The 26,071-nt window shown below is 35.4% G+C and overlaps 1 protein-coding gene across 6 annotated transcripts in view; it reads right to left on the bottom strand.

Moving 5' to 3' along the window:
- ATF2 (activating transcription factor 2) overlaps window positions 1-26,071 on the bottom strand; it is a 51,062-nt gene that overhangs the window by 14,898 nt on the left and 10,093 nt on the right. For 4 of the 6 annotated variants that reach the window (XM_075756620.1, XM_075756622.1, XM_075756621.1 and 1 more), the window contains 9 exons: window positions 25,571-25,640; window positions 23,103-23,199; window positions 21,280-21,398; window positions 19,426-19,554; window positions 13,005-13,183; window positions 12,565-12,679; window positions 12,299-12,385; window positions 2,646-2,795; window positions 391-597 (listed from right to left, as the gene is read on the bottom strand). In XM_075756620.1, the coding sequence (XP_075612735.1) occupies window positions 391-597; window positions 2,646-2,795; window positions 12,299-12,385; window positions 12,565-12,679; window positions 13,005-13,183; window positions 19,426-19,554; window positions 21,280-21,398; window positions 23,103-23,199; window positions 25,571-25,618 (1,131 nt within the window). In that variant the 5' untranslated portion in view covers window positions 25,619-25,640. The remainder of the gene's footprint in view (window positions 1-390; window positions 598-2,645; window positions 2,796-12,298; window positions 12,386-12,564; window positions 12,680-13,004; window positions 13,184-19,425; window positions 19,555-21,279; window positions 21,399-23,102; window positions 23,200-25,570; window positions 25,641-26,071) is intronic. The other 2 variants (XM_075756625.1, XM_075756626.1) reach the window with 1 other exon arrangement.

Below are 26,071 nucleotides of genomic sequence, written 5' to 3'. Positions count from 1 at the left end.
AATCAAACCTTATTTAAATAACTCAGGCTGTGATACAAATTAAGAGCAAGATGTTTTTAAGGTAAGGCTATTATGTTGCTAATAATAAGCCTATACTCCAACACATCTTGCCGTCCTTGTTTAGTATCACAGTCTGAAAGTTATTTAAAATGGACAAAGGACAAAAGGGCACGATCCTAAAGCTTAAACATCTTGAAATCTGAGTATTCTTTTATATTCTTATTTTACTGGTATATGCAATTAATGCTGAATTTTCAATTCTGACCTGAGCCACCAGTTACAAAACCATTTCTATTTCAGATTTCATGCAAAGTTTAAGTTCCATTGATCCAGGATCACTGTTTAAGAATCAAAAAATTTACACATTTTCACTTGAAATAAAAAGTATACCTGTAACTGGCCATTTAGTGAGCTTAGGTCCTCAGCTTTTTTCTCCAATGACTGCACCCAGACTTTCCGCTTCTGTCGGCATCTGGAAGCAGCAGCCCGGTTTCGCTCCAGGAACTTTCTTCTTTTCTCATCAGGGTCTTCATTGGCAGCTCTTCTTCGCCGACCACCTGTATTTGGTGTTTGTGGCGTAGGCTGAGCTGGTGATGCCTGGAAACAGTAAAAAGTATTAAAAGTTATTGGCACAATACTATTAATGACTTAAGCTACAGCACTAGTATAATAAGTACACGTTACATCTTGAGAAGAGCATTCACAATGTTTCTAAATACATTCAGGTTATACACATTTCCTTTGTGGAAAGCTATGTCATTTAATTCTACAGCTATATTTGAAATTATTTTACTGTATTTACACTCCTTACCATGTCACATTAGCATGTAACATTTTAATCATGGTTCTTGCTTTAGTTTAAAACTGCATTAAAAGCCGCCACTCACTTCAAAGAGTTAAATTTATATGACATTTACATTTGGCAGCTGAATAAAGCCTGGAAGCAATACTTCTTTAGATGAACTCTCAGGGATTCTTTTACCAATTCTGATGGCACAACTGTTTATAAAAGGCAGAGTTTAAAACACTCTTTCACGCAACATAGCTTTTAAAAGTTATGTTTAGCAGGAAATAAATGTTCTACTTTTGACCCTTCCCACAAACCTAGTCACAACTGAAATACCACACAATTGTTTATGCCCAATATATGGACGCTGTTTGACAAATGCTGTCAATGCTGATACTCACTGATCCCTGGATCTCCAGATAGCAATTTCCTATCTGTTGATGCATTCCCCACCACTGCATACTGATTTCCCTTATATCCACCCACATATTATGACAGGATCAAAATATTTCAGTATTTTAAATTATACATTATACTCCCTTCATAGCTGTATACAGACCCAAGGCAAAGATGTAATGAATTATGGTAGCAATATAATGGATCTTAAAATCCTTTCAAGTGATAGGATAGACAGAATATAACTGTCTCCATGACATATTCACTGGTGCACCTGCACATTCAGTCCAGCACAGTGAGAAAGTTTTATTTTTAAATTAAAAACTGCAAACATGTATCAGTTTGCATATCAATTTGGCATAAATTCTAGATAGCTAATAATAAAAAACACCTGGGAACTCAAATCAGACTTTTAGGAATGAAACACTTGCCTTTTTTTTTTTTTTTTGTAATGACAAAATAACCAAACAGCAAGCTTTTCACCTTGAAAATTCTGCTATGCGGTATTAAGAAAACATTCTGTTAAAAACCTTAAGGTAGTATGGGAGAACAGCAGCCTTAAGAAGGAGATCATTTTACAATGGGTAACTTTTCTCCTCTTTTTGCTCCAGATATATTTGTTTTGATACATTATTTGATTTCACTGGCCAGTCTAAGAATCTGAGTGCTATCACTGCAGATGCAGGTCCTTCTGTTTCTGGGCCAAGTATGTAGCTGTTATAAAATTGGTATTACGCTATGAATTATACAAGTACTTTTAGAGATTTTTTTTACAAGTATCACAAAAACACATTCCAACAAGTTTTTCTGAAACAAAACAGCAGCAATCCTCCAGGATTCACCTAGGGAAGTACCTCTCCTCCAGAAGCACTCCCACTTCCAGTTCAACTCAAGAGCTCTTCTCATCTATCATCCCAAAGGGACTGCACACCATTCCTAAATTCAGAGCCCCCCTTTCAGTACCCAGGATTACACAGTTCACTTAATCACACAGCTGAGACTCTTCTTGTGGCAGCCCAGTAGAGACCATTGAAGCAAATTAACATAAGCATGATACCTGACTCAGTTAAAAAATTCTTAATTGCTTATGATCTAAAACATTAAACATGCAATATAAATTAAAAAAACACTGATTTTTTTCAAATATACATTAACTAGTTGTACAATTTTCAATTACCACAGAATTTCCTGTTAATGCACTCCAGTAATCAGGAGGACTTAGTTCTAAATTTGAGCAGGTAGATAATACCTATTTTGAAATTATCATCTCAGATAATACATTTTAGAAGCATTTAAGAACGTGTAAGAACTATAAACATCTTACTGCTACAGAACTACTGACTCCAAGAGGTGTCTGTAGCTCATGTTAACCTCTATTTTACACATCAAGAGTAAATAAAAGACTTTTTTTTTGCATAACAATGAAGGGGGCAGAAAGTCCACGTCCACTCCGTTGTCATACCGGTGTTTCAGTTGTTGAAGTTGCAGGTTGTTGTAGTGATTGTGGTCGGGGTTCCTCTGACTGAGTCCTAACCAACCCACTTGGATGTCCCTTGGCAGTATCTCCATTTGTTACCTGAGGGTGCTGCTGGGTCAAGGCTGCTTTCAATCTCTGCAAGCAGAAAAAAAAAAAAGAAGGAAAAAAATATTCTATCATGCTAACTGGCTGAGTTATTAATGATTTGTATTAGTCGTTACTTCCATTTTGGAAACAGGAGCTCCAGCTCTAAATTAGCTGTTTCTTTTTATAAGCTTTCAAAATGATCTAGGCAGATACCTACTAATAGGCAACAATTTCTTGCAAGCATGACAACAGCAATGAGGCTTTACGTAGGATCTCAGCCACAGAAGGATGGTAAGCTGTATGGAGAAGTAAACAGAACGCCCCCTCCATAATGACCTGTGCCCACAAAGAGACGACTGGAAGGCCATGAACAAGCCACTGCTGAAGCTGGTATTATGCAGGGCACAGACCAGAAAGAAAACCACCACATGAGAGAAAATAGGTAAAACAGAACACAAACTTCTTTCCATTTTAAAAATTCTGGTGTTCTCTATCCGTTTTTAAATAGTTCGCTGTTTGTTATGACTCCACTTTTTCATGGGCTTTACAAATACTCACCTGTACAATCCTTCGTATGAGTAATTATCATATAAAAGCCAAGGTCTTTGCTGAAACATCTCAGTAATGCACAAAACAATAACAAGCTTCAGGTTGTATGTAAAAATTAGCTGTTATTTATATAGAAATATGCAAGGTAGCTGTTACGGAATGCTATTTTACATTAAAAAATTGCTAAAATGTTTGAAGCTCTTCCTGTATTGCGCACAGCCACTAGGAAGAACAGGAACTTCAAATTTCAGCTGTATATAATATATTCAGGAGTTACTGACAACTTGATGGAGTATTTTAAAGCCTTTTATTGTCTTTCTGAAAATTATTTCACTCAACTTTTGGTGGAATCTCTTAAAACTATAACAGATAATACATTCTATTTACAACAAATTCTTAAGATTAAGTGATAAAAGGTCATACTAACTTTTAATAGATACAATTGCTTGTAATTCCAGATTCTTTCTTTAAATTTCATTAATATTGTGTAATTTATCGTGAAATTTTCTGTGTTACTTAAGAATGTACCTTATTAGGCAAATGGTATTAAAGAACATTTTTCTAGTAAGCACTGGATTTTTAAAGAATCCAATACAAGTTTAAGAAAAGATTAATGACTTAATACATGACAGTTTATGACAAAACTGGTAACTTGTATCATCATATTTTGGAATATGAACAAACTATTGCCAAAGTACTAAGATTAATAGAATGTCTTAAAAATGCTGGAGCTAGGCTGCATTTGGCCAGCTCAAAATAAACAGAAGACTTTGCACCTATGTACATATTCTCTATAAACTGTAGTATCCAATGTCTCTCAATAATTAAGTCATTGGAATACAGGGACAGTGCTCTCCTTACCTTGCACGATAGGCTTTCCTGGATCTTATTTTACAATTAGAACTGATTGCAGATTACCTTTGTCAGAATTGCTAAAAAAATCTTCAGGTCTGCAATATGGCAAGTTACATCAACTATCAAATCCATACAGTTGGCTGTAGCACCTGACCACCAGCAGCAGATATCCCATTTGAGGACTACAAAGAGAACCAAGAAACTCCAACATTCATCACCTGGCTTGCTCTTACAGAATATTTAGCCAGTGACTTCTGTAGTAACTGTCTTCCATAGTGACTGCTCTAGATTGAGCGTAACAGCACACATTACCCCAAAGAGAGACTGTTAAAGCATACATAAAAAGTCAGTGTTAACAAAGTTCTGTTCCCCACCTCATTTTTGTATCATCAACCTTGTACATTTCCCAGAATGAAGAAAGTGCTTTCAGAAAAGTACACAAGACAAATTTGCAGTAATTTCCCCAGAGTTCAGCTCTCACACCAATAATTTTGGATAGCTGCAGGCATTAGAGCAGGACGACAAACATTTTTTAAGATAACATGCCTATCATTCTTAGTATATGTACTGTACTCTGAAAATCCTAAGTCCTTCAGTAGTTGTTTTAACTCTTTCTTTACAGCATTAAAGCTCAAGAATCAACTTGTACCTTCCTAATTCACCTTGGAAAAACAAGCTCATAAAAAAAATTTCAATCCCTATCTCCTGTTAAACAAGTGCAGAAAGACTTAAGTGTTTTCTAATTGTCTAACTAAAATTACTAAAACAAACTCTAATCTAATTACAACAATTGAAAGGTTGATAAGATGACTTCCACACACACACACCCGCTTTAAATTCTAACTAATCCAGGTCATTCAATAGCAAAATTTTCTAAGCTACCGCCTGGACTACCAGGGAGCACATCACTTCCAAATCACATTTTAGCAAGTATTTAACATTAATATGACAATTTTATCCAATATCCTTTCCATAAGTTATTAACATCTGATTTTTCAAAATGTTTTCATTTATTATCGGAATTACTTTATTAGGATTTCTTGTATCATAACTTGCTGTTTAACAGGATGTGACAAACTTTCAGGAGTTAAAAATCAAGATAGTAGTGACAGGACAAATTAGCTGTAATAAATTAGTTGCAATGTGTCTATTTTAACTTCTGCTGAGGTTTTAAAGGGGATGCTCTCTTCTATTTCAAGACATCATACTAGGAGGTTTGTAAAAGCTACTGTCTCAAAAATTACCCAACCAAGACATAGCAACTTACCATACATATACTCCTCTTCCACTGCCACGAGAAGTTAAAGTGGCTAGATTTCATCCCACTCAAGTGTCTGAATAGGTAAATTCAGTGATAACAAGCTAACTCTTAATGTTCCTAGCAGTGCAGCATAAACATTTATACAGTTTGCATGTGTATGGCCAGAGCGTCTGACCTACTCTGCTTATGACTGCATAAGCAAGTCTTGATGGAAGCATCCTCCACAAAAATACTCCAAAACTACACAGTCTACGAACTCCTAGAAATGCTTTGTAGTGTTTGCTTAAAGCCGGTTACTTAAAGTTTCACTAGCATACCCATTTCCTTAGTGAAAGACAGCCCAAGTTCAGAAGATTTGGGAGATGAAACAAAACTAATTAGGGTTTGTTTTGGTTTTTTAATGTGCACATAAGGCAAGTAACTGTTATTATTGCCTAGCTCCATCATTTCTACTTCTGCATTTCTGTGTTAAAGAAATATTTGCAAAGTTAACCTAAAAAGAAAGGAAGTTCACACTATTACGTTTGTATATTTTACATTTAATTTGAAAATAGCAGTAGAAAGTGAAGGAAATAGCAAAATCCTATCTACATTATAGAACATCTATCCGCAGGCACAATGGATGTGCAGTCAACCTTCCCTATTGTAATGCTAACATTTAAACATTATCATTTTGTAAATTTCTAGGTAAACAAATACCTTTTGAAAATTACATTGTTAAAAGTAATGTACTATAGAAACAAAACCAGAAAATAATCGGGTTTCATTTTATATTACAGAATTTAAAAGTTGAAATTCAAATAATTATGATTAAAATTATCCACAAAGGCAGAAATATTGTTAAAACCTGTAGATATTCCTCCAGTTTTCATAAGGAGACATCCAGCTCATGTATTTAAAAGGTTTCATATTTTAGAAGGTGATGTTGGAGTAAAATACTATATGGATGTTTTGTTTCCTGTCAGTAGTGAGACTGTTACCCCAAATACGATGATAATCTCAGTTTTAAAAATCAAGTATATTGAAACAAATATTAGAATAAATGTATGTAAGCATTATTATGTCGGGAAACCTGATGAGCACCAAGGTTTGTTTGATATTACTTGTTTATTAAAGGGAAACTAAAAATGGTGGTTTTGAATAGCTTAATAGCTTTTAAAGTCTTTATTAGCAAGGTTTTATTGTTCACGTATCTCCCTGAAAACAAATCCTCACCACATCTGTCAAAATTTGGTAGGACTAGATCATTCCATCAACAGCTCACAGAAACAAGATAATATTCTCCAGAAACAATTTGTGGAAAAACTTAGATGCATATTTCATATCTGCCACAAAAGCTCATCAGAGTAATAACCCTGCTTCTCCTGGGTGTTATCCTACCATCTGCCGCTCTATTACTTATCTTTATTTTGCAACTAATTAACAGCATAATCTTCTAAATTCAGCAAGTTAATTATCATTATTGTGGTCTTTGCAGCATCATCAGTCCTTATGAAGTCTTGTCTCTCCACCCCCAGAGAACATATGAAAATGAAGTAGGTTGTGAGAGGGTCTGTTTCTTTAGAGTAGGCTCATTAGGTGTTTGCTGATTAGCTCGGCATGCAGAGAGACAGGTCAGAAGAATTCTGCTGAACACAAGGTCCCATGCCGGGCTCCAGCAAGCTAATGTCGGTTTCTGAACACTTGCCAAGCTGCCCTCTGTCACTTCTCAGTAGAAACCTCCTGCAGAAAGCCTACGGGATGCCCACTGCGTGCAAGGTATTTCTCAGATTGTGACAAAAGGTTTTATATGGGTAGGAGGAGATGGAGGGGAACATTCAGCGTTAAAGCAATTTTTAAGTTCTTTGGACACTAGTGCAATCCATGCAGAAGGGTCTGGACACGAAGTTTGCATCCACAGGCTGTACGCTCAAAAAAAAAAAAAGGATGTTTTACAGCTAGGAGTAACTCGTGGCATTTTGTATACAGAAAGCATACAATTACAGATCTTCTCACAAAAGGATCAGAAGCAATTCTGTAATATTTAGAATCATGTATCCTTATCTTAGTGAGGAAGGTTTTTTTGTTTGTTTGTTTTTAAACACAACTATTCCATCTACTTCTAAGCCTCTCTAAAATACCACAAAACTGACTTATGCATTTGATTTTACATAAGTATGTGGAAGTTAGCTTCTTTAGCATAACAAATACGGAGTCATGTCAGAAAACTTGGCAATTTATATCAAGTGTGCCACAGAAATCCAAAACGTATTTTCACTCCTATTGAATGTCATTCTCAATACAAGATACAAGAATATTTTCAAAAGAATAGCAGTAGAAAGTAGTCTGTGTCTGAACAAAATCTCTAGTCATATTTTACTTCAGTTCTACAAGCAATAGGAGAAAAAGGACCCAAGAATGTTCAAAACTATAGTAACAGTATCTTTCACAGGTGTGAATGGAGCAGCTATGTTCACTACAATAACTTCAATATTGGACAATAAAATTTAAATGCAATTAATTTCATGTAATTATTCCATAGCACTGAAATACATATAGCACTGTATACATTCCAGTGCTGAAGCAGACACTGAGATTGTGCTTAACACACCTCCACTAGATTTCAGCTGTTTCAGTTGAGAGCCTCTTGCAATAATGTCACCAATCGTAAGGATTTGGCTCACTGCGCAGCCAGTTTTTACATTTTTCTCTCTCGTGGCTTTTTGTTTGTTTACAACTTTTTTTTTCCTCCCAGTCATTATTCCTTGCAGTTCGTATACATTTTTCTATCTGCTATTTCACTCAGTGAACCTGTTCTCACATGCAACTGTCCCTCTGTGGAATTCATGTGATCATTTAGTGTCAGGCAACTTTAACGGTAACCAGAGAAAAGAGTGTTTTGGCAGAGGATGAACAGTGTTCTAGAAGTGACATCTCAGTAACGTGCGTCACATGAATAACCAAAACTGCCATGCTGAAGGAGTTTGACACTTCAGACTGAAAACATTATCAAATATAGAAATAAATACACAGTTCTGATTATTAGGCATTAAGCTTAAGAGACTCTAATCTAAAGCCACTTTCAAATGTCCTAAGAGAGCCTGTTTATGAACCGAAAAGTTTCCAAAAGCTGTCCATAGTGGGACCCCCCCCCCCCCCAAACCAAAACACCCAGCACTTATATTAGTTCCCTTATCCTGAAGGGGTTTTAAGACATCCAGGATAGCTGAAGAAAAATTTTAATTGTGTCATAGGAAGGTATCCTATGCCCATTACCAAAGACATCTTCTACCAGTTATTTTAAGCTTTTAGAAATCAAAATATCAGTTTGTTTTACTAAAGTTCATTCCCAATTTGATATAAAGAAATATATGATGCTCTATGTACAATTTGGTATATGCAACTCATAAGGAAACAACAGGTATTCATCAAAATAGAAGTGTATTGTTTTCACATAAATAAAACCACAGAAATGAAGTTCCCCAAATCCGTATTTAAATAATTAAACTCCATTGCATTAGGAAATAATGGCACTACAATCTCTAATTGGATTTTTATCAAATTATTTCTCACCTTCACTTAAAAAAAGTCTATCCAACAGTAGCCTTTTGTAAACAGGTAAGAGGAATGAATGATAGAGATGAGGAATAAAAGCAGAGCACAAAGCACTTTGCCTATTACAAAACTCTAAATTCGTGAGTTCATTGCAAATGTCATGCAAGAAATGAACTGCATAAACAGTCTCTGTAAAGAAAGGCACAAAGCACAAACAAATGGAAGTACCTCGTTCCTGCCTTGGTTTGTGCCAGGCATTTCTTCCAAAATTTAAGGAGTTGTGCCTTCTAAACAGGACAGACCTATATCTGATAACAATTCAGCAATTTGGGGATATTGCATCTTGAAGTGACAAAGTTACTGCAAACAGTTCTTCAAGAATTTTACTCAGCCTTTCAAGTAGGTAGATCTGTGTCAATTAAGAATACCTTGAAATAGTATCATTATACAGATGGTAGTAGCAAATACAGAATATCATATTAGGAAAGTATGGTCTTTGAATAAATGAGTCTAACAATTGTCAAAAGCAAGCATGACAAAATCCTTTGGAGACAGGGAAAACCACATTAACTTCCCAAATTTTGCATCCCATACACTACCAAACTTACTTTAATATCTGAGGAATAGTTGCAATGTTAGGAAACTACTCAAGCATGTTTTTTGTGTTTGCTACATATTCTATTTCTACATTTTATAACGCAATATGAAAAAATCCCTGGGACTGCAAGGTCTGTCTATAAAGAACAAGAAGAGATTTCTCCAAATAATAAACGACAAATAAAATAAAGCAACAGCCAAGAAAATTCCAAAGATCTATAAAAATACTGACTCCTGGCTTTGACCATTGAGAAGGGAACATCACCGCTTCGCCCCTTCATGCAGCTTTCTGTCCCAAAGACACTAAGACTACTCAGCTGAGAGACTTCACCCCAACAAGAAGCAGAAATGTGGCTACGGTAGGCAAAAGGACACGGGAAGCATTCCCAACGTTCTGCTGACTTAAACGCACCAATAAATCCACAAATTGCAGTGTACTGTTAACAGATGAAACATATACTGTGATGAAACATAGACTGTTCACTTATTAAATTTCAATATAATAGCCTATATTTCAACTTTAAATGCGAACTATTAATGAAAGAAAAAGCAAGCAAGGAGCTGTAAAACTAAAAATTAAGTCTTCTGCTGGCTTCACAAGGAATGCAAGAGAAAAAAAAAAAAACAAACCTGATTACCATACTTTTGCAGAATTTAGTATGTACCAAGCAAAATTATTTTCAAGAGATACATGAAAAAGAAAAGATCTGACATCACAAAGACTTAAATTTTAAAAATTAAATGGAACTTTACAGTTAATAAACCATCACATATCTGCCAACAATGCATCACATGACATAGTGAGTTAAGTCTTCCTGTTGGAAGCTTTTCTACAAAACCATTAAGTTTCTCATTAAATTGCTTTTACTTTAGGAGTGATAAGAAATTAAGTTTTTTATTTTTGTGAATAGGCACTATATAAAAGTAAACGAGCATAAAAAAATATACATAATTCTGAAATTCTTGAATTCTGCTCATGTTTTATATTAAGCGACAAGGAAGGAAGAAATACTGCAAATATCCTTTTTACAGTCTCACTTAAAAAAAAGATAAGCAATCACTGAAGTGCATATATTAGCTAAATTCTAACGAGAAGACTAATGAGACTGTTAAATTTTAAGTCTAATGATCTTTGTTTTTCTTTGCATCTGAGTGATTGCTTCTTCCAATGCAAGATCAAAGTCTTCACCACATACATATATTTCCTTCCTCCCTTTAAAGCTTTGTAAGAGCAAATCACTCAGTAATATGCTTTAAAACCTAATTTCTCACCCATCTAAAAAAATTATTTGGAACCAACTCCTCCTGGACTTCACAAAGCAGAGTTCAGTGCACCACAAATCTCCTGACTAAGGAATGTGCAATTTCTGAGAAAACAGTTCTTGTTTTCACTGTCTTACATTCTTCTCTCATGGATTTAAGATAAATTCATCTCAGAGCTGGTTACATTTAAACATTTCCTGAGGTATTAAAATATTCCTTTTCCTATTCCTAGGGGGACAAGGATGCACAGAAACGGACCTTCTTCCTTTCTACGCTATTGGAAAAGTCATCGTGTTCAACAGAGGAGGAAAATGAAGGCAGACCTGATAGCAATTAGGAAAAGTCAGTGCACTGGTGACCAGCTCTCCACAATAGTTTCAGTATTTGGTGAATGTGGTCTAGTGTGCCCACTATACTGGAATCCCATTACTCCAGACAGCAGAATAATTAATATTCCCAGACTCACTGTTTTTCATACTGTGCTTTGAGGAAAGAAAATGGGTAAGGACAGAAACCCCATAGGCTTAGGTCACGAGAAATGAGATATCAAAGGATGTTAAGGGCATCCTCCCACTTACATTTTTGTATATCAATTTTGATATTTTATCTAGCAGGTGTTCCTGATTCTTTTTTAGCACAAAGTAAGAGTCAGAAGAGGAACACTACTTCACAAGCCAGATACTGTTTACAGAGGCATCTTGTAAATACGTAAATGGGTTAATTATTTTTTAATAATAGATTTTCTATTGCTTTAGAACAGTTGGAACAAACAAACAAGACAGCAAAACCAGAAGCAACAACCTAATGTTGCAGAAAATTTTTCAAGAAATTGATTAATTCAAACAACCACCATGACTGGATCATTAATATTTTAAAGAAACAAAACAAACTTTCTCCTGCTTGTTTTACTCACGATTTTCCCAAGTAATCCCCAAACCCCCAAAATGCCCCCGACACAACAGAAACAGCCTCCACACAAAACAATTTCCTAAGTATGTCAGTAATACATATCTAATTACTAAACTCTTGCCAAATGGACTATATTCAGTTGAGATTCTGAAAGCATTATTTTAAAAAAAACTTTTTCCTTTCCTATTTTTTGTAAAGAAATATCATATCCTTTGGCAGGAAACAATAATATTCTGTTTCTCTGAAGGCAATCTTCACTGTTAACATGCTACTAATCATGTCTGTCTTTCAACTAAGACTTCCTATCCTCCAATACAAGGAGCAAGAAAGGGTTTAGTTAAAAATTCAGTTCATTTAAAAGAATGATTGAAAATGAGATCAAAATGACCATTAACAACAGAACTAACCCAGGCTGGAATTTGAAATAACTGTAAAATAAACGCAGCTGTTATTTTTCTGTTTTTATTAAATTGGTACTTGCAGAATTTAGACTAATAGAAGAAAACTAAAGCTGTTTTAAAAAGCAATAGAATGTAATTTATCAAGTTAGTCTTCTTGAGGAATAATGGAGTTTTTCACTTACCAATTTAGCCTCAGACTGCACTGGCTGTGGGGAGGAAGGCCCTGGGATTCCTGGGATACTAGGCACCATGGTGACAGGTCTAACAAGCTGACCAGATAAAGTATAAAAATGAAGAAAACCTGAGTATGTTATCATAACAGAGAGCATATGACAGCACTACCCTCTGAAGCCAAAACAGCTATCAAGCTGCTTAAAACTAAGTTCTATGCTGCACGTAATGCAAATCTGCTCCACTTTCAAATTAATATAGCATCATGCTTACTTACTGGAACTGCAGCAGGGACATGCACATTAGAATTTGTGATAGATGCAGGAATAGCAACAGGCATGGTTTGTCCATTAGGAAGATGTAACAGCAGAGGAAAAGGACCTGGAACTGGACTGAAAAAGGAATGAACTATATAAAAGAAAACTTACTCCAGAGAAGAGAACAAGTCTACACATTATTTTGAATTGGTTTGTTTGTTTACAGTTGCAATGCAATATTTATTTGGAGATCAAAAATATGAACTTAGTGATGTTGAGAACATGGGATTATATTTCACATGTAGTGAAAGTTGTATGTTTCGTACGTAATAAAGCACCACATTACACCAAAGCATCTCAAATTTGTACATTAATTGCAGAAACAGTAACTGAAAGTAAACAAGATAAAATATTTTCAAATTCTGTAAGAAAACATTTTACTGAGATTTATGTAACTTACACTATTGGTCTGTTAGAGGACGGAGCCTGGGTAATAACAGTGCTAGACGTTGGTGACGGTATTGCCTGCTGAATAATAACACTTGAGTCGGAACTCGTGAGTAATACATTAGGAACCTGTAGCGATGCTGGACGAACTATTGTTGATGTAGGCTGTGCGGTCTGCTGCAGTGACACTTCCTGAGGAAAACCAAAGATTAATCAGTTTGTAAAACACAAGTATAGATCATTAATTCTGTTAAATGAACACAGTTTGATGGAACAAATCAGAATTTCTGCAACATTATGCAAGTGGAATGGGCTATACAATTAAAAACATTAAAAAAAAATCCCCTTTGGATGAATCATTTAAACTATCAAAGTGAAATTGTTCCAATGACAGTGATCTTAGTTTTATGACAAACCCTGGCTCAATTTATGCTAAGGCTACTATTACTTATAATTCAGTTTTGATCAGGTGTTAAGGTTTTTTTGGCCAAGAAACCCATGGCACTATCAGCACCAGCATATCTACCCACACTTAGAATAAGGAAAACATTTTATGGTGTCCTTATGTACATTTCAGTTTCAGTCCATTGTTCTGGATTTAAATAAGAGAAACAAAAGAGTTCTATGCTTCAGTTAAAAGAAAAAAAAAAAAAATCAGTCTTTTTTTAATCCTTTACCCCTTACCCGTGTACTACTTAACCGGAGTGCTACTAAGTTAAAAATACCTGGAGTGTTACATTCATAGCTATGCAAAATATATGCATATCCTGACGCAGAAAAAATTATTTGAGCACAAAAATTAAAGTTCCTTAGTTGCAAGTAAATAGTAGACAGAATTGAAAAGCTGGAAAATGTCTTACTGTAACCAATGACTTCCTTCTCAGGAAACCCTTGATATTGTCAGACTTCAGATTTATCTTCAGACAGGATTTTTTCCAAATTATTTATTCTTTTGACACTAGCCACTGCAATCAATGGCACAAAACTCCACACTATTAAGACCAGCAGACTCTAGTTGCTCCACTGTTAAACTGTAATTCACAGAGAACGTCTCATACCCGTGTCACATAGGCTACATTGCTTACCATTTGCTCTGAACTGAGCTTAAGTTTTTAAAACTCATCCAAAAGCTTTAAGTAGTAAGGTCTTAACTGTCTTACAGATTGTTTTTCTTTTTATACATCCATTGCAAAATGTGTGTGCTGCTCTGAGCACTTCATAAAGGTGGGCTGGCAAACTGTGGGCTTTAAAAAAGAAAGAACTTCAGACGATGAAATTTTCTCCCTTCAGAATTTCAGAGGCTAGATTTGTCATCAGGGTTCATTAGTTCGTTCAGGCTTTTCCCTAAGGGAAAAGTTTAAAATATTATTTACAGCGAATGAGAGTTTTTGGGGAATAACAGTGACCTGTACTGAGGAAAGCAAGATTTTTTTCTTTAGTATCAATCTGGTGTATTTGTAAGTGTTATAATATTTGAACACAGTACCTAGAATTACAGATGACCATTCAGTCAAAAGAAGAAAACATTCAGTATGGAATTGCAGAAACAGAAAAAAAACGGGAAGAGTTGACTAATGCATATTCTTAGGACATGATTAAACATTCTTTTGCAAATGAGTAATTTGGTATAACAGCTATTCAGTGAGAAGAGCCACAGGGAAAGCATAAAGGAGACTGAACTGCTTGACTGTGGGAAATTAGAGAAAGCCATAAGAGGAGAATACTTGCCCTGATAATCTTTTGACAATGGTCAACTCAGAAATGAATATTGTGTCATTCCTCACTGGTTTTAGCTTCACCCTTTCCTGCCTGCTCTTTGCCACTACTACCTGCCTCATTACTGTGACCAAGGAGCCCTGATAAAGTCCACTTCCACTGTAGGGATCTGACAGAGGAACACCCATGTTTGCCCCAATAGCCAACAAAAGTGTAAGAGCTCTTTTTCCTATTCTTCCTTTCACCTGAAACATCTTCATACATGGCAGCCACATATATATAAAAAAGTATATTATAAATATAAATTTAGATATATGAACACCACAGAATAAACAGCTAAAGCAAAGTAATTCTAATCTCCATAAAAGGGGAAAAAAGACAGTCAGCTCACAGCAGCCATGAAGTCATGTATATAGCTTTAATACAAAAATGTAAACTAATCAGATATTCAACCATTCTCAACACCAGTAATGCTGTAACAGCCCCTTCTGTATGGATTTATGTGAGTGGCTTCTGTAAGTACCTGTGTGTGTGGATGGGGAAATAGCCATCTTTAAGATACAGAAGAATAGACATTCCAAGAGGCAGAGTGTGAAAGTCTCCCAAGAATGGATAAGCTCCAGAGAAAGCCAGCCCCCTTGAATTTGCAATGCTTCATAAACCGACAATAGCTGAATCTGTACAAGGCCACTAGCATGTGTACACACACTAGCATGAAAATGCTGCACAATTCAGACAACATCCACAGCAGCTGCTATATATGAACAAAGACTAGAGGATTATAAATACACTTGATGAAAGAACGGATGCCTTGAAGGACTTTCATAGAATCATGGAATGGTTTGGGTTGGAAGTGACCTTTGAAGATCACATAGTCCAACCCTTCTGCCATGGGCAGGGACATCTTTCACCAGATCAGGTTGGTCAGAGCCCCATCAAATCTGGCCCTGAATACTTTCTGAACACCAACCTAGAAGTCACTGGCACATCAGCACAACCTTCCACCTCTGAGCAGGCAGCTGGGATTGGCCTCCCCACTGTTGCTGCAACCTGGTAACTACGTGAGCAAGTAAGTTACGGCACTCTGTGAATACTTACTGGCTATTAATAACAGCAGCTTAATTAATGGGTGTTCTAATAAATACTGACTGTAAAACTGGGTCTCTCCCTGGCTCGATCCCCTACTAAAAAAAAGGCAATTTGCAACTTTTACACAAAGTGCTGTATGGAAACCAGATTTCAGCAATGGTCAGAAGATTAATGTATAAAATTCTGAAATAAATCTATAAAATTCTGAAAACAGAAACCTCTCATGCACACAATTATTTCTGTGTGTTATTAAAGACAGCATTTGTGCTTTGTTTAAAAGATCAGGAACAACCCTCAACTATTAAAGGAATAACACATTCACTGACAGGGGTGTTAATACAGTTGAAAACAAAGTTTTTTCAACTTGGTCTATGCTGCACTCTGAAAAATGTATGCATGTACTAGTGACTACAACAATGGGGCAGTAACACAAGCTGCAGATTTAAGAAGTATGGAGCTAAAGGAAACTGACGTTTTATTAGCATATAGAAACAAAAACATAGGCATACCAGACTGACAGAAGATACTAATTGGCCATCAAAACATTGCACTAACGAAGTATGAATTTTGCCTGAAATAATAGTTTGTAAATATATTCTGCTAAAGAAAGAAAAATAGAAATTAATTTGCAATCATGATATTAAGCCAAAAAGATCTTACCTTTACAAGAAAGAAGTTTAAGCCTATTCAAAGATATTAGAGACTTACTGAAAGGACCTCTCCAACCCTTTTATTCTTGAAACTAAAAACAACTGAATTGGAAACTATGTTACAGAAGAGGCCTGTTTAAGAAGTGTTTTCAGAGATGCATATTTGTAACTATTTTGTATCTAAAAGGAAATATGCAATAACTTCCTAATACTATCAATGAATACACAGAATTCTTTATACAGAAATGCAGATGGCCAGAACTAGTAATCGATTGCAGTATTACTGTAATAAAACAATTGGTTTTAAAATAATTAGGTTAGGCAATTAGCTATCTGACAACAACTAAGTCTCTTGTGAAACTCTTTTGAGGGTCATTCTTTAAAGTACTGTTAATAAGAAACTATAAATGAGTTTGAAAGCTCTCAAAGAATAAATTAGGTTTCATTTGCTTATTATTTTAAGGCTAAAAGGCTTTATATACTTCTAATGATATCTTGGTCTATTCAAAGCAGAATATCACCTCTTATTGAAGCCTAACAGAACTCATGGAACTCTCAGAAAACTAGGAAAAGAATTAAGCATAATTTTTAAAAGTCTCTAAGAAATTCATAGAATCACAGAATGGGTTGGGTTGGAAGGGACCTTAAAGATCATCTAGCTCCAACTCCCCTGCTGCGGGCAGGGACACCCTCCACTAGACCACATTGCCCAAAGCCCCATCCAACCTGGCCTTGAACATTTCCAGGGATGGGGCCTCCAGAACCTCTCTGGGCAACCTGTTCCAGTGCCTCACCACTCCAACAGCAAAGAATTTCTTTCTAACATCTAATCTAAATCAACCGTCCTTCAGCTTAAACCCATTACCCCTTGTCCTGTCACTACACTCCCTGATAAACAGTCCCTCTCCATCTTTCCTGTAGGCCCCTTCAGGTACTGGAAAGCTGCAGTTAGATCTCCCCAGAGCCTTCTTTTCTCCAGGCTGAACAATCCCAACTCTGTCAAATTCCTTTGACAACTACAAGGAAAATTAGAATTCTTGCACGTACATTAACAAGCTGTAATCATTTAAGGCTACTAAAATACATTCAGCCAATGAAATGGTTATAGTGGCATATATATTTTAAAACCAGCTATGTTCTGAAATAAAACAACCTTTCCCTCTTTCAATATATCTACAGAAGGAGAACATAAAAATCTGAGAAAACAGCAACACTCTGCTCACATTTCTCAACTTCTGCAGGCCACATGCAGCAGCACACTCCTAGCAGCACCCTCATCTTTGCTCAGCTTGTCTCTACAATCAGACATCAGAACAGCATTGAGCGGCAGCAGCTTTTCACTTCAGCACAGTTACAGTGACAACACTGAAATGACATCATGAATGAGACAAGTTTATAAGTACTGCCAAGCATTGAGATATAATTTTCACTTGTAATGATGCTGTTGAGATAGTGAACCACTACTGCATAAAGATATTAATATTATCTCTTGCCAGAATTAGAGTACTTGGAATAAGTATTCACAGCAAAAAGCCAAACTGACCTCTGAAATACAGAAGAAATGAAATCAAGATGACTTAAGATTTGGACTATGATTTGCTTAATGTAAGCAGCTCTTTACGTGTATTCCTTTGAACTACTTTTGCTATATTTGAGACTACGCGATTGCCTTGATTCCCTATGATTACTCATCCTTGCTAACTAATAAAACTCAGCAAAGATTTGTAAAGACAAATCTGAGTTGAAACTCTCTTAAATTTCTATCGCACACTTAAGGCTCTTCTCTCACTGCTGCCCATTGGCAGGAGAAGAGAAAGTTGAAACCAGAGAGGTTCAGACTGGATCCAAACAAAGACACTTTCACCACAAGAACAGCCTGGCCCTGGAACAGGTTGTGCTGAGATTGCACAGCCTCCCTGCTCTGAGGTTTCAAGACCAGACTGTGTAAAGCCCTGAGTAACTTGGTCTGATCTCAGAGCTAACCCTACTTTGAGGGCCAGGAACTTCCTGCAGTCCCTTCCAACCTGAACCACCCTGTGATCCTCAAAAGTCCTACTGATTTTTGGGAGTAAGGTAGCTAAATCCCTCAAATACAGACTGCCCACTGAAGATGCACATGGAAAAAAGACTGACCAGAGCAACCATATTGCTTTATTATGTTCTGCTTCTACTATTTTTATTTATTGAAGTAGGAATAGAAATAATTAATTCATTTCGCTAATTTTGATTCATTTTGGGCTCTTTGAGGGAACTCCACATGATGAAAACACTGCAAGTCTCAAAGTTATCATAACTATTAAGCCATTTATTTCTTCTTTAGAGCAATAGTTCTAAAACTGATTTGACTACAACATCCTCTAGTGACAGACAATACCTCAGTCTTCTATGAGTATTCAAGTAAACACTAAACAAGCAAATGCCTGAGATCACCAGTTCTATAGCCTATAGAATATGAAATTTGAAACAAAATTATCTGGTGCTTAGCTTTGAAAGACAGCCTATTCACCCCTGACATTTTTGTGGGACATCCCCTGCTGTTCCACAAAACAATTTATGGTGAAACATAGGATAAACATAAAAATATACACATGAAGAATCAAACTGTTGACATTATTTAAAAAAAAAAAAAAAAAATCCAAGAGACTGAACTTTCTTTGCTTTTTCATGAATGATGATACATAAAACAGAATAAAGAGCCCTTGTAGCTTTTTCTAACCTAGGATGAATATTAAATTTTATTTCCTTTCTGGCTTTACTGGATGGCCAGTGCGAGGCAAAGAAATAACTGTGGTGAGCAGAGCTAACTAAAGAATTGAACTAATTAAGTATATATCCACAGAAATATGGCAGATGAAAATTCTTTTCCTTTCAACCAGGTAAGTAGTGTGGCTATCACCATGTACAATAAACTTACAGGTCATCAGAAGATTTGAAAAATGAATGTCAATAAGAAAAAGAAAAAAAAAAAAGGGTTCTGACCTTTTCATCATTGGTAGTAGACTCCGGATGAGGTAAAGGACTATCTTGATGAGTTGTCTCTACAACAGAAGGTTCTTCAATTTTATTTCTTATAATTGGTGTTGCAAGAGGAGACAGATCTAGAGGCATCTAAGAGCAACAGCATAAAACAAAATTACTCAATGTCTAAAAAATTAAAATATGCAAGAAAACATAAAAAATTAAAGAAATATCAGCCTCGTAACAACAAGGAGGTGCTGATGTTTGGAATATGTTGATGCAGATGCATTACTAGCCATGGCTAATTTTCCAGCATCTGCATGATTACCAATCTTCAGTTAACACTTCGTCTTTCAACACCAATGTCAGACTAAGTATTTTCTTCTTGAGCATTAAAAACACTCTTAAAGTCTTCCTTTCCCAAGAGTCACAGGAAAATTATAGCTGAGGAAGGACTGTGCTATACTTAAAAATTACAGTTAGAAGAAGGTATTATGCTTCTATATATTATCATATCACATGCCACAAAGGACAAAATCCTAACTACATTTCCAAATTAAGAAAACTACTGTGGACAATTAATTTCAAACTTATTGCAGCAAATAATTATTGAAAAAGCAAGTTTTATATTACTACACAGATAAAATCCCCCAGGACATCTGAAATGCCACAAAGAAATTAAGTTAGAAAAATACTTAAACTAATACTATAGATTTGAAGGCCTATACTCCTGTATAGTCTGCTATCCAAACACTTTTGGAAGAAGCTTCCTTCAAAGCTCATCATCTATTTGTGTTCTTCCATATGCTCTTTTTTTTTTTCCAATTCAACTCCTAGTTTTCCTACAGAATATATTACTAATGGGAAGACTGTTAAAAGTGGAATCTTTTTTCATACCACATCTGAATATGAAATACTGTACAAAAAACCTAACTATCAATCCCCTAGAAAGTGTGCTATTATGGTAAATTTTTCCACCCCTTGCCGTGATTGCTTATATATATTAACCAACCACAGATACTGCAGGACTGTGTTTCATCTCATAGCACAGAGGGCAGCTTGGAAAATTAGTATCAATTAGAGAAATTTTTAAAATGTTTACAATATTTTGCAATACCTATAACCAAAGTGAATAAAATTTTTCATTTGCAGAAGTGTTTAATATTTGGGCTCCTCACCAGTTATGACTGGGAAATACTAAAATAAAGTAGAGACCACATTTAAATGTATGGGAGGTTCCTCATAAAAACATGAAGTTGCTAAACAGACACAGTCAAAATTTTTCTTATATTGCAATCTGACATTAAAAAAAGTAAATGTTTAGGTTGTGATCAATAATTTCTAGGCAAAAGTGATTTCAACACAGTGAATATAATTATAACCAACTTACTGACGCTTCTTTAAATTTAGTCAGTATTTAACTCTCATTATCATTACTATTGATTCTTAGAACAACACTGGTATTTTAAAAACTAATCAAAATAATCAGTGTTCACATACTATTCTTTTCACATGCGTTTCTTGCAAATGTTTTTCTTTCTTTACTTACTTCTTTACTTTCCAGACTTATTTTTTGCTTATTCAGGGTCTAATGAAATTTCAACCAAAGCTAAGACAGACTAGATACATTGACTTTGTCTTAATTCTTGAAGTATCTCATTGTCCATTCTAACTATGTAAAATTAATCAGGTAGACTAATCTTCAGAAGAGTAATCTTAGATTTGCATTCCCTCCATACAATATATATAAGCAGCTGGCAAATGATTATTGGTACAGTTTAGAGGGCAATATATAAATCCAAATTTGCTTTTTTTAATGGAATTTCTGATATGAAAACAGTAGAAGCTCTGAGAAGAACAAGTTTTTGAACATACTTTCTTAATGTCATCTTCAGAAGCCTTTTTAAACTCATTTTCAAAAGGACTTGCTAATTCATTGAATAAGCCCACTTCTTCACAGTTCTTCAAGAATCGAGTTGGTGTTGGTGTCTGATCTGAAATGAACAATTTTATTTTTATTTTGAAATACCATTTATGAACCTACTTATTGTAAATACTTTTTAGAATAAAAGCAAACTGAAAGAGACGACGTGGTTAAGAACTTTCTTACGCCTTGCCAGCAGGCTCCTCTCTGCCTTGCAGGGAGGCCAAGCAGAAAGCATACTCCACCTGCTGGAGACAAGCAACTAAAGTTTGCAAATCAGTAAGCCCCTTACAGTCTTGGGTGCATTTCTTCTGTGTCCAGAAACCAGAGGGAGCTATTCTGAAGCGCCTTCTCTAACACGGCACATCACTTCAGTGAGCAAGCAGGCTCTCTTTTCAAATAGAGATAAGGCCTACATGAAGGCTTTCATTAAAAAAGCAGCCCACAGCTCATGGACAGTTTGCTGCTTTTCTTCTCATATTGTGAAAACAGCAGTGGTTACTTCCAAGTGCATGGAAGTTCTAAAAGGAAGCAAAGGCTGATATCGTAGACAAGATTGTATTGACTGCTATGATGCCTGGATACTCAAGCTGGAATCACAAGACTTCCAGTGTCTGGCTGACTACAGCACAAAACAGCTTCAAAAAAGTCTTTCTATAAAATTTTTAGTACTATGTAAATTCCCCTTATTTCACTATTATTACCAGGTCAAAATTAACCACATTTGCCAGAAAGTTACCTGCAATTAAAATATTGTAAAGTGGTATTATGTGCACCTTACTAATGTAGGCTGACATTTACGACTAACAGTTCATACACAGGAATGTGGCTGCGAAGAGACAGACGCTGCCGTGGTTTCATTCTCAAACACCTCATTATTTGACAGGTCCCCTTTCTTACAGTATAATTGCCAAGGATCACGTTTAGCATTTTAAAAATGTATAACTGCTGGTTTAAGAGTAACAATTTTTTTAACTGGTTGTCCTAACAAATTAGCCACTTACAAGGAAAAAAATTTCAGAAAATGTCTGAAAGCCTTTGTTAAGTTCATTTAGGCTGTTCCATCACTGAAAAAAAGCCACTCTAACTTTAGAATGATTAGCATGTGCTATCTTGAGCCAAGAACTTTAAAATTTATAATGCAGTCAATCATCCATTGGTGTTTACTTCTGATCCTGGACAAACAAAAGAGTTAGTTACAACAGACCAAGGGTATACCATGAATTCAGAAGTGGAAATACAGTAAAAGTATTTTGAATATAAGCTAAAATTAAAACAAAATTTTTTAATCTTTCTTCTACTATCCCATTTAAAGAATAATAATTACCAATTCATTCTTCTAATGTCACCATAGTATGTAAAAAAACACTACATATTTTAAATTTTAAGACAAGTAATATGAACAAATAATTAAAATTTAAATACAGTTTAATGTAGTTAAAGATCCTGTTAGGTATAGCCTTTATTAGTGTGTGTTCTTACTGAATGCTTATTACATAATTTAATCAATTATTAAAGTACTCATTATTGAGAAGTATATAGAATATATATCAGATACAAATACAAGTTACATATGGAGAATAATACTGGCTTCAAATTCCGACAAAAGCTGTTTATGTATGAAAATACTGCATAAGCACACAGACAGCTAGGGTGAAGAAAATGTTTCATATTTTCTTAATATAAGTCTATGCATTATGTACAGAAAATACAGAAAATGTTTGCCCATTCCAGCAGAAAAGTGCATAAACTAGTTATAAAAGTATATACTAACCAGCCACAATGACACTATCATTACGAGCCGGACCAAATTTCAGTGTCATCTCATGTTTATGTTTATGGACAGCCAAATGATCCTCATTGGTAAAACGCTGCAGCAGAAAGTTTTAAGAGATTGTTGTCATTTTCAGTGTAAACAAAGTAAATGCAATTCTACAGAAAGTAATGTTTACAACATGTAAAACTATCATCGCTATGTTAACACACAACCCTCTTAGGCAGATAAATCTTGTCCCTTGGTCAACAACACCAAGCAGAAACATTACTAAACGCAAATGAAGTTCATAGTAACTAAATAGTAATGGTATCAGGGATATATCAGGAAATGGTAGTATAAGTACCTGCATTCATCAAAAGTCCAAGATAAAATTTCAGAGTGCTACAGACTTCATCAACGGTTAGCAAACAGGCATTTGCTATACTAATGAATCCTGACAATGTTTAGTAATTGATTACCACTATTTGCTATCTTTATTGTGCATATTATCACAATAATGAGAATGTAATCACAAACGCAGACTTCACTGTCTATAAAAATAAAATAAAAGTATAGCTCCTGCCCCTGACCATTTACTATATAAAATAGGAGGCAGACAGAACGAGAAACCCTGGAACAACGTCAGACAACTGAAAAGCTGTGAATGAACTAAACTTATCAGCATTTTAAAAATCTCTCAGGTTTTCAGAGGTATGCCAGTTTTGTGCATACTTCCCCCAAAATTTGGGGCATATTCTATTAAAAAAAAAAAGCACTAAGCAAACTAGGTGCTGTAAAATAGATATTCTCACTTTTACTAACTTGAAATTTGCTATGCATCTGTAATTGTGGGTAAAGTTAGTGTTTCAATTGAGATAATCTAAGAAAATGTTTCCCAAGGTTTCCTAAAAAAAGAACACGATATTCAAATTCTTACTTTTCTTTGTGAACATTTGAGTCCCAAATTATGTTTCTGATTATTCCTCAATAATTTAAGTGACTCCACATATATCTTGTAATAGATACACACCAAGCATCATCTCTCAGAAAACAATACAGAAAGTTCAGTTAACCTCAGCATACAGTCACTCAGAATACTTCTGTGAGAAAGGACATGTATGTGTGGCGCTGAGAGGGAAATTAAAAATGCAGGGTCACTGAAAGACAGGGTGATACAGGCCAGGCACTTTTTTGGTTAGAACTCTGGGTTCCAAATGCCCAGCTCTCCACAGCTCCTGTACCTTATCTCTAGATACTACATAAGCCAGAAATCTTGATGCTCTATCACACTAAGAGACTTAAGTAGATCTTTCTGTCCCCACTACATGATGGACAGGCTCCTTCAGAGAGAATAGGATCTCCAGATCCTGACTCCCTCTCTCTATTCTACAGTACGAGCTGGCATCTGGAGAAGCCTTGCCCATTTTCTCTCTTCTCCTTCACTGGAATCAAGGATTGCTGCAGACTCGTGACGTGTCTTCTATGAGATTTAATTGCCAAAACACTTCTGACAGAGCTCACATCGAAACGAGATTCAAATAGGATGAGGACAAACATGTTGCTTAGGAGAAGACAATCCTCTTCCATTACTTTTGATGTCTCTGAACATATTAGACATAGTAAGAAATCTTAGTCCTTTCCTGCTTTAAATACAGAAGGCTCTATTAAAATAACATTAATGCTGTCATTCATCATAAAAACTAAGTTTTCAGAATAAAAATGAAAGTGTTTTGAACTCAAAATCCAAATAAATCCAAGTGCACTAATATAATGAAAAAATACAGCTTAAGAAATCAACTCTATATGAAGGCAGCAGGGATGTCCATCTCATGCAGCAGATAATGCAAATTCATTTGTTTACAGGTTACTAAACTAAAGCATTAAGACAGCTTCCTTTAAAGCAACTATCTGCTAAAACACTCAATAAGATTTTTACTTTTCTGCTCACGTTCAGCTCTGTATTGACTAATGCTATTTAATAGAATACATCAAAACTACAACAGGAATTGAAATACATTTTGTGGCTTGCACGCTGTTAGCATCTTCCCATGTACAAAAATATACATAAATAAAAATTATGCCATCACTTATTTGCAGTCACCATGGTTGTGAAGATTACTGACAAGCAAGCTTCATAATGCGCTCCGCACTAATGTTCAAATATTCTGAAAAATACAGGCTACCTGATACAAATTAGGATGTTTCTTGATTTATTTTTTTTTAAGAAAGGCAAACAAAGCAGGGCTAATGAATGAAGGTGTCTTCAGCTCAGAAATGGTAATTTAATTAGTGTTTTTCTTCTATAGATAGCATTTTCTGAATTAACACACAAAATGCTATAAATTCTTGCTGTCACCTGTTTTTCAGCACAACATAGATACTTTCTACCAATTACCATAAATCACCTTTTCTTCGATCCCTAGAAATATGTTTCACTGTTTTACTTTGGTTTGATCAGTGTTAATAACATCAAGACAGACCATTACCTGGCCGCATCCAGGGGCAGTGCATAAAAAGGGTTTGTCATCACTCATATTCCACAGGTCGTTGTGCTACCTGTATCAAAATGAGAATGGAACAAATTTTACACATATTGCAACAAATTATCAATCCATCAACATCCAAAGAATATTTTAATATTCCATGGGCAAGAATTTCTGCCTTCTGGCTATACTAAGAACCTAAATACCCCAGATTCAAGTAGAGTCTGGATTCCAAGCTCTGTCAGGAAGGTACACAAAACCCAATTGAGACAGAGTAGGTTTTGAACACACATCTCAATCGGAAAGGCAAGTATTCATATGTAACATGACTAATTGCAAAAAATATCTGAAAACATAGACAACTTGTTATTGAAATAAAAATACATTGTCATAATCGTCCAATTCCCACAATTAAAAAAAGAACAAAGTAGCAGACAATATCGAGTAGTCAAAGATACAGTGCCAACAGATGAGGAAAAAGTTGATTCCTTAGTCTTTTCATAA

The sequence above is a fragment of the Balearica regulorum genome, chromosome 6 (assembly GCF_011004875.1).
Source record: "Balearica regulorum gibbericeps isolate bBalReg1 chromosome 6, bBalReg1.pri, whole genome shotgun sequence".
NCBI classification, from domain to species: domain Eukaryota; kingdom Metazoa; phylum Chordata; class Aves; order Gruiformes; family Gruidae; genus Balearica; species Balearica regulorum.
The sequence above is the reverse complement of the archived record's forward strand: the minus strand, read 5'-3'. Positions and strand labels throughout refer to the sequence as shown.